This window comes from Salvelinus fontinalis, unplaced genomic scaffold (assembly GCF_029448725.1).
Source record: "Salvelinus fontinalis isolate EN_2023a unplaced genomic scaffold, ASM2944872v1 scaffold_0002, whole genome shotgun sequence".
Lineage (NCBI taxonomy): Eukaryota > Metazoa > Chordata > Actinopteri > Salmoniformes > Salmonidae > Salvelinus > Salvelinus fontinalis.
The window spans coordinates 2,000,012-2,010,238 of NW_026600211.1; the positions used below are offsets into that span (position 1 = coordinate 2,000,012).

The 10,227-nt window shown below is 47.1% G+C and overlaps 1 protein-coding gene across 1 annotated transcript in view; it reads left to right on the forward strand.

Moving 5' to 3' along the window:
• Positions 1-312: 312 nt before the first annotated feature.
• Positions 313-10,227, forward strand: part of ntd5 (ntl-dependent gene 5) — a 37,932-nt gene continuing 28,017 nt past the window's right edge. The window contains exon 1 of the mRNA XM_055910161.1: positions 313-453. Within this exon, the coding sequence (XP_055766136.1) occupies positions 390-453 (64 nt within the window). The 5' untranslated portion in view covers positions 313-389. The remainder of the gene's footprint in view (positions 454-10,227) is intronic.

Genomic DNA, 10,227 nt, shown 5'->3' on the forward strand with positions numbered 1-10,227 from the left:
GTGTTTGTGTGTGTGATCTGGCTCAGGTAGTAATAATAGAACCTGTAACTTTTTGATCAGTAGACCCTGTTGATTACAGGTGTGTGTGTGTATGTGTGTGTGTTTCTGTGTATGTGTGTGAGTGGGAGACTGTAATGTCAGCTGCTCTGTTTGACCTCTTGACCCCCTTCTCTCAGCTCCATCAACATAAATGGGTGAAAGGTCTCTTCCAATGGAATTTTCCCCAGTGTTCTAAACACTCAACGCAAACCAGATGTGTGTTCCCGGGCTGTTACCTTATCCCTCCCTCTCTCTCCCTCCTTTTCCCTTTTGTTCCCCTCTCCCCAAAGTGTTCTGTTTCCCAGTGTGCCTCCCTCATAACGGCTGAGAACAGGGTCTAGGCTGGAAGGATGGACTCTGTGCTGCTGCTGTCTCTGTGGGCTCTGGCTGGCTCTGTCTCTCTGCAGACTGCAGGTAAGCTCAGCTCAGACCTCCTCGATCTCTCTCTCACACACATTGTCTATGACACTATGTAACTGTATGTGATGCCTAGACAGAGCTTGTCCCACCTAGGCTGAGCTGGGCTTTGGCTTGGCCCTTGAATAGATGAGTAAATCCGTTGATTATTTCAGATCATTTAAAAATCTAGAGCTTGCATTTGTTTTTCAATGAGTGTACTGTATATTGAATATTTGTTCCTGTCTTTGTTGTTTTGACATAGGCTGTGGTTTGGTTGTGTGTTATGGTTGGGGCATGCTGATACACTCCTGACTACAAACTTATTGAATGCATTTGCAGTTTCTTTTGGTTGTATTTTGTACAAAGCATCCAAAACATACTAATCTCTCAGAGGTTAGCAGTCATTGGAGGGTATGATATTTACTGTATGCGTCTGTAACCTTCTCACTCATCCTTATTCACGAATAATTCACGATTTTTAGCAATCATGGTAGCATCCACATTAATGTAATAGTGTTCAGAAACCTATTCCATTCTTATTAACAATAAAAGTTACTCCAAAATGACACAATACATTATTTGGCATTCATTTCTATTATGCGCAACATAATCCAAAACACAACCAAAACAAATGCATCCAACTGTCAACGGGTGTATTAGAGGCGATGTCAGGTGCAGGAGAGTAGAGTGATGTAAACAGGCGCACTTTTATTTTAGTTCCAAAAACAAGATCACTACATTAAATCAAACGCGCTCAAAACACGGAACATAACAAAAGTAAAGCACGTAATAAAACACCACAATAACATGAAACAATTACACACAAAACATGATGGGAAACAGAGGGTTAATTACAAGTAGATTGATTGAGGAAATGAAAACCAGGTGTGTATGGAACAAGACAAGACAAATGGACATATGAAAAATGGAGCGGCGATGGCTAGAAAGCCGGTGACGTCGATCACCGAACGCCGCCCGAACAAGGAGAGGAGCCGACTTCGGCGGAAGTCGTGACAATACCCCCCCTTGACGTCACCGACAATACCCCCCCTTGAAACTCACGCAGCAGTTCAGGATCCAAAACATCTGCAACCGGAACCCAGCACCTCTCCTCCGGCCCGTACCCCTCCCACTACATGAGGTACTGAAGGCCCCCCACCCGACGCCTCGAATCCAGGATGGAACAAACAATGTACGCCGGGGCCCCCTCGATGTCCAAAGGGGGTGGAGGAACCTCTCGCACCTCAGATTCCTGGAGCGGACCAGCCACCACCGGCCTGAGGAGAGACACATGAAACGAGGGGTTAATACGATAATCAGAGGGAAGCTGTAATCTGTAACATACCTCGTTCACCCTTCTCAGGACTTTAAATGGCCCCACAAACCGCGGACCCAGCTTCCAGCAGTGCAGGCGGAGGGGCAGGTCATGGGTCGAGAGCCAGACCCGGTCCCCCGATGCGAACACCGGGGTCTCACTGCGGTGACGGTCCACGCTGGCTTTCTGGCAACGTGCGGCTCGCTGGGGATGGACACGGGCGGCCTCCCATGTCTCCTCCACGCGCCTAAACCAGTCGTCCACCGCAGGAGTCTCGGTCTGACCCTGATACCACGGTGCCAGAACCGACTGGTACCCCAATACGCACTGAAAGGGGGAGAGGTTAGTGGAGGAGTGGCGAAGCGAGTTCTGTGCCATCTCGGCCTAGGGCACGAACGCTGCCCACTCCCCCGGCCGGTCCTGGAAATAGAACTGCATTAACCTGCCCACATCCTGGTTGACTCTCTCTACTTGCCCGTTACTCTCGGGGTGAAAACCTGAGGTAAGGCTGATTGAGACCCCCAGACATTCCATAAACGCCTTCCAAACTCTCGACGTGAACTGGGGACCCCGATCAAACACTATATTCTCAGGCACCCCGTGGTGCCGGAAGACGTGTGTAAACAGGGCCTCCGCAGTCTGTAGGGCCGTAGGGAGACAAGGCAGAGGGAGGAGACGACAGGACTTAGAAAATTGATCCACAACGACCAGGATCGTGGTGTTTCCCTATGAGGGAGGAAGATCTGTTAGGAAATCCACTGACAGATGTGACCAAGGTTGTTGTGGAACGGGTAAGGGATGTAACTTACCTCTGGGCAGGTGTCTCGGAGCTTTACACTGGGCACACACCGAGCAGGAGGAGACATAAACCCTCACATCCTTAGCCAAAGTGGGCCACCAGTACTTTCCAGTCAGACAGCGCACCGTCCGACCGATCCCCAGATGACCAGAGGAGGGAGACATGTGGGCCCAATAGATCAACTGGTCACGGTCAGCAGACGGAACGTACAGACGCCCAACGGGACACTGGAGGGGAGCGGGCTGTGTACGCAAAGCCTGCTCAATGTCCGCATCCAGATCCCACATGACCGGCGCTACCAGGCAGGAGGCCAGGAGTATGGGAGTCTGATCCATTGGCCGCTCCTCTGTGTCATACAGCCGGGACAGTGCATCTGCATTCTTATACTGGGAACCTGGTCTGTAGGATAGGGTAAACACAAAACGGGTAAAGAACATGGCCCACCTTGCCTGACGAGGATTCAGTCTCCTCACTGCCCGGATGTACTCCAGGTTGCGGTGGTCAGTCCAGATAAGGAAAGGGTGTTTAGCCCCCTCAAGCCAATGTCTCCATGCTTTCAACGCCTTAACCACAGCCAACAACTCCCGGTCCCCCACATCATAGTTACGATCCGCTGGGGTGAGTTTCTTTGAGAAGAAAGCACAGGGGCGGAGTTTCGGTGGTATGCCCGAGCGCTGTGAGAGCACGGCTCCTATCCCAGCCTCGGACGTGTCCACCTCCACTATGAATGCCAAAAAGGGATCTGGATGGGCCAGCGCTGGAGCCGAAGTGAACAGATCTCTTAGCTGCCCAAAAGCCCTGTCCGCCTCAGCCGACCACTGCAACCTTACAGGACCCCCCTTCAGCAGTGAGGTAATGGGCGCAGCAACCTGGCCAAAACCCTGGATAAATTTCCGGTAGTAATTGGTAAACCCTAAAAATCGCTGCACCTCCTTTACCGTGGTGGGAGTCTGCCAATTACTCACAGCTGCAATGCGGTCACTCTCCATCTCCACCCCTGATGTCGAAATGCGATACCCTAGGAAGGAAACGGCCTGCTGAAAGAACGGGCATTTCTCAGCCTTGACATACAGGTCATGCGCCAACAGCCATCCAAGTACATTGTGCACCAAGGACACATGCTTGGCGCGTGTAGCTGAGTAAATCAGAATGTCATCAATATACACCACTATATCCTGCCCGTGCAGGTCCCCGAAAACCTCGTCTACACAGGATTGGAAGACTGATGGAGCATTCATCAACCCGTACGGCATGACGAGGTACTCATAATTCCCTGGGGTGGTACTGAACGCTGTCTTCCACTCGTCTCCCTCCCTGATACGCACCAGGTTATACGCACTCCTGAGATCCAGTTTCTGGGGTTTTCCCCATATTCCCAGCATAAGGCGCTCGTCGATTCAGGCGCAGCTGGGAATTTTATTGACAGAGCATTGGGGTGACGCCAGAGTGGGCGTCACCCCAATGTGAGCCTGTTGCCTCGACTCCCAGAGGAACCAACACGGCACCGACCGGCAGTGTGTTCTCTGCGGCCACAGATGGCGCACGTGATGGCTCCTCCTCCAATCTCCCTATGACAGCCCCTCCTAACTCCATGGGCACCGGAGCGGGGGTGCTGGACGATGGAACCGACAGAGCCCCCTCTGGACGTCCGCGAGTGACCAGCAGGTTATCCAACCGGGTGGACAAATCCACCAGTTGGTCAAAGGAAATGGTGGCATCCCTACAGGCCAGCTCATGTCGGACGCCCTCTCGTAGGCTGCATCGATAGTGGTCGATGAGGGCCCTGTCGTTCCAGCCTGCTCCGGCGGCCAAGGTCCGGAACTCCAGGGCGAAGTCCTGGGCGCTCCTCGTCCCCTGCCTCAAATGGAAGAGCCTTTCCCCCGCCGCTCTGCCGTCAGGTGGATGGTCGAAGATGGCCCGGAAGCGACGGGTGAACTCCTCGAAGTGGTCTGGCGCCGTGTCTCCTTCTCTCCACACGGTGTTTGCTCACTCCAGCACTCTTCCTGTGAGGCAGGAGACGAGGGCGGCCACTCTCTCCCCTCCCAAGGGAGCTGAGTGCACAGTGGCCAGGTATAGGTCCAGTTGTAACAAGAATCCCTGGCACTGTGCTGCCGTTCCATCATACTCCCTGGGAAGGGAGAGACGCATCCCCCTGGAGCTGGATCCGTACGGGACGGGTAGAGGTAACCCCGGTTGTGCTGGTCGAGGCACTGGAGAGACTTCCTGTCTCTCCCAGCGGTCCATGGTCTGGACAACGCAATCCATCATGGCACCAAGATGATGTAACATGGCCGAATGTTCCTGGACGCGCTCCTCGACGACTCTAACCGGGGTACCTGCTCCTGCTGACTTCCTTAGAGGTGTGTAATTCTGTCAACGGGTGTATTAGAGGCGATGTCAGGTGCAGGAGAGTAGAGTGATGTAAACAGGCGCACTTTTATTTTAGTTCCAAAAACAAGATCACTACATTAAATGAAACGCGCTCAAAACACGGAACATAACAAAAGTAAAGCACGTAATAAAACACCACAATAACATGAAACAATTACACACAAAACATGATGGGAAACAGAGGGTTAATTACAAGTAAATTGATTGGGGAAATGAAAACCAGGTGTGTATGGAACAAGCCAAGACAAATGGATATATGAAAAATGGAGCGGTGATGGCTAGAAAGCCGGTGACGTCGATCGCCGAACGCCGCCCGAACAAGGAGAGGAGCCGACTTCGGCGGAAGTCGTGACACCAACAAGTTTGTAGAGTCATAAGCTTGAAGTAGTCATTGCGTGCTAGGAATTTGAGACACAATACTAAACTAAATGTAACACACTGTAAGTGAATTTCCCCACTCATACAGGAGTAATAAAGGCCCAGTTCACCAATTTTGTATTTATTTTTTAATTTCGATTTTTCAGGGGGTGCTGCAGCACCCTCAGCACCCCTACTTACATTTACATTTACATTTTAGTCATTTAGCAGACGCTCTTATCCAGAGCGACTTACAGTAGAGTGCATACATTTTATTACATTTTTTTACATACATACATACTGAGACAAGGATATCCCTACCGGCCAAACCCTCCCTAACCCGGACGACGCTATGCCAATTGTGCGTCGCCCCACGGACCTCCCGGTTGCGGCCGGCTGCGACAGAGCCTGGGCGCGAACCCAGCCCAGCCTGGGCGCGAACCCAGAGACTCTGGTGGCGCAGCTAGCACTGCGATGCAGTGCCCTAGACCACTGCGCCACCCGGGAGGTTGCGGCGGCTATGGTAGGGCAGTGTACTGCAGCTGTATGAGAGCCACTTTCTGTGTATGTGTGTTTGCACAGTTGTGTGTATGTAGTATGTGTGTGTCCCTGTGTCCACCTGTGTGTACAGTATATGAATATATGCCACTAATTGGTCACACATGTGCAGCTGTCAGCATGAGAGAACACGAGTTGTGGGACCTCTCTTTCTCTGTTCCAGATGTGCTGTACATTAAGGGCGTGTCTCTCTCTCTGTGTGTCTGTGTTTGTGTCTGTGTGCGTGCTGGGCTACAGTCCATGCTGTATTACGGATATGTTTTAACATAAAACACATGGAAGCAAAATACAATGGATTCCTAGGAAGAGATGAAATCCTAGAACTAGATGTCCAAATTGGAATCAGATTTAGGCCTATTCTATCAAACTATAACCAGGTTTACATTCTGCACAGCACTGTAACCTTTGCTTACCTGAGTACATGAATCCCTACAAATGTGCCAGAAGAAAATTGTCCTCTTTGAAAACTTGGGTACCAGGTTTGATAGAAAAAAGGCCCCATCTGATTCCAACTTCAACTTCAGTTCACATTTCAACTGCGATTTCATGTTCCGACCTCTTCATTCCACTCTCCTGGGCAAGGTCTCCATTCCAGGTCTGATTTGATTAATCTACAGTGCCTCCAGAAAGTATTCATACCCACTTTTCTAGAAATGTTATCAAATTTATTGAAAATTAAACATCTAATTTACCTAAGTATTCACACCCCTGAGTCAATACGTTCAAATCACCTTATAGCTGTGGATCTTTCTGAGTAAGTCTCTAAGAGCTTTGCACACCTGGATTGTACAATTAATTTTTATTTAACTAGGCAAGTCAGGTAAGAACAAATTCTTATTTACAATGACGGCCTATCCCGGCCAAACCTGGACAACGCCGCCCAATCACGGCCGGATGTGATGCAGCCTGTATTCAAAACAGGTACTGCGGTGACGCATCTTGCACGGAGATGTAGTGTCTTAGACCACTGCACCACTCGGGTATTTTGGGTTATTGTCTTGGTGAAAGGTGAATTTGTCTCCTAGTGTCTGTTGGAAAGCAGACTGAAACAGGTTTTCCTCTAGGATTTTTCCTGTGCTTAGCTTTATTCCGTTTCTTTTTATCCTAAACAACTCGCTAGTCCTTGCCAAAGACAAGTATACCCACAACAAGATGCAGCCACCACCATGCTTGAAAATATGAAGAGTGGTACTAAGTCATGTGTTGTGTTGGATTTGCCCAAACAAAACGCTTTGTATTCAGGAAATAAAGTGAATTCCTTTGCCAATTGTTTTGCAGTTTTACTTTAGTGCCTTATTGCAAACAGGATGTATTTTGGGAATATTTTTTATTCTGTACATGTCACGTTTCAGGTAAGACCCAGATGCAGACAGTGTCGAAAGTAACAAAAGTTTATTACTAGGACAGGGGCAGGCAAAATGACAGGTCAAGGGCAGGCAAAGGTCAGTAATCCAGATAGGGTGCAAAAGGCCCAGAACGGCAGGCAGTCTCAGGGTCAGAGCAGGCAGGAGTCAATAATCCAGTATGGCGTGACAAGGTACAGAACGGTAGGCAGGTTCAGGGTAAGGGCAGGTAGAATGGTCAAAACCGGGAAAAACTAGAAAACAGGAACTAGAACAGACAGGAGCAAGTGTAAAAATGCTGGTAGGTTTCACGAAACAAAACGAACTGGCAACAGACAAACAGAGAACACAGGTATAAAAACACTTGGGGGGTGGAGACAAGCACAAAGACAGGTGAAACAGATCAGGGTGTGACAGTACAGGCTTGCTTCATTTCGCTCTGTCATTTAGGTTACTATTATGGAGTAACTACAATGTTGTTGATCCATCCACACTTTTCTCCCATCACAGCCATTTAACTCTGTAACTGTTTTAAAGTCACCATTGGCCTAATCGTGAAATCCCTGAGCGGTTTCCTTCCTCTCTGGCCACTGAGTTAGGAAGGACGCCTGTATCTTTATAGTGACTGGGTGTATTTGATACACCATCCAACTTGTAATTAATAACTTCACCATGCTCAAAGGGATATTCAGTGTCTGCTTTTATTTATTTTTACCCATATACCAATAGGTGCCCTTCTTTGTGAGGCATTGGAAAACCTCCCTGATCTTTTTTGTTGAATCTGTGTTTGAAATTCACTGCTCGACTGAGGGACCTTACAGATAATTGTATGTGTGGGGTACAGAGATGGAGTAGTCATTCAAAAATAATGATGTTAATAAACACTATTATTCCACACAGAGTTAGTCCATGCAACTTATTATGTGACTTGTTAAGCAAATATTTATTCCTGAAGTTATTTAGGCTTGCCGTAACAAAGGGGTTGAATACTTGACTCAAGACATTTCAGATTTACATTTTGTATTAATTTGTAACAATTTCTAAAAACATAATTCCACTTTGACATTATGGGGTATTGTGCGACAGAAAATCTCAAGTAATCAATTTTAAATTCAGGCTGTAACACAACAAAATGTGAAAAAAGTCAAGGGATGTGAAAACCTTCTGAAGGCACTGTACATAATTCAACTGAGGGTCCGCCTAGGTAATGCATGCTGTCTGCAAAAAAATATAATATATACAGTTCCAGTCAAAAAATTGGACACACCTACTCATTCTAGAGTTTTTCTTTATTTTTACTATTTTCTACATTGTAGAATAATAGTGAAGACATCAAAACTATGAAATAACACATATGGAATCAAGTAGTAGCCAAATAAGTGTTAAACAAATCCAAATATATTTTATATTTGAGATTCTTCAAAGTAGCCAACCTTTTCCTTGATGACAGCTTTGCACACTCTTGGCATTCTCTCAACCAGCTTCACCTGGAATGCTTTTCCAACTGAAGGAGTTCCCACATGAGCACTTGTTGACTGCTTTTCCTTCACTCTGCAGTCCAACTCATTCCAAACCATCTCAATTTGGCTGAGGTTGGGGAATTGTGGAGGCCAGGTCATCTGATGCAGTACTCCATCACTCTCCTTCTTGGTCAAATAGCCCTTACACAGCCTTGAGGTGTGTTGGGTCATTGTCCTGTTGAAAAACAAATTATGTCCTACTAAGAGCAAACCAGATGGGGTGGCGTATCGCTGCAGAAAGCAGTGGTAGTCATGCTGGTTAAGTGTGCTTTGAATTCTTAATAAATCACAGATAGTGTCACCAGCAAAGGACCCCCACACCATTACACCTCCTCCTCCATGCTTCACGGTGGGAAATACACATGCAGAGATCATCCGTTCACCTACCCTGCATCTCACAAAAGACATGACGTTTGGAACCAAAAATCTCATATTTGGACTCATCAGACCAAAGGACAGATTTCCACCGATCTAATGTCCATTGCTCGTGTTTCTTGGCCCAAGCAAGTCTCTTCTTATTGGTGTCCTTTAGTAGAGGTTTCTTTGCAGCAATTTGACAATGAAGGCCTGACTCATGTAGTCTCCTCTGAACAGTTGCTGTTGAGATGTGTATTTTGCTTGAACTCTGTGAAGCATTTATTTGGGCTGCAATTTCTGATGCTGGTAACTCTAATGAACTTATCCTCTGCAGCAGAGGTAACTCTGGGTCTTCCTTTCCTGTGGCGGTCCTCATGAGAGCCAATTTCATCATAGCGTTTGATGGTTTTTGCGACTGCACTTGAAGAAACTTTCAAAGTTCTTGTCATTTTTCGTATTGACTGACCTTCATGTCTCAAAGTAATGATGGACTGTAATTTTTCTTTGCTTATTTGAGCTGTTCTTGCCATAATAAGGACTGAAGAGGAGGTGTAGGGATCGGACCAAGACGCAGAGTGGAAAGTGTCCATTTTTTATTATAAATAAACTGAACACTACACGAAACAAAATAACAAAAGAGAATCTAACCGACAAACAGTCTCGTGTGGCACAACTACTGACACGGAAGACAAACACCCACAAAAACACACGTGAAACCCCGGCTGCCTAAGTATGATTCTCAATCAGGGACAACGATTGACAGCTGCCTCTGATTGAGAATCATACCAGGCCGAACACACAAAACCCCAATATAGAAAACAACACATAGACAACCCACCCAACTCACGCCCTGACCATACTAAATAAATACAAAACAAGAGAAAACAGGTCAGGAACGTGACATGGTCTCTCAGTGTTTTTATGAATATTGCTAGCAACAACAGAATAAAAGAATTCTGAATTAAATATCAACAGTAGAAAATAGGAGAATATCTTCTATCTAATGATGCCAACTTTATTTCTCAACTTCTAAGATAGAGAAAATTACACTGATTGGAGCCAATTAAGAAAGTAAGCTTTCTTGACTTGTCTTGGACATACATTTTTCCCAACACAGGGCTAAACTTAGTTTAACCAGCTAAACAGCAG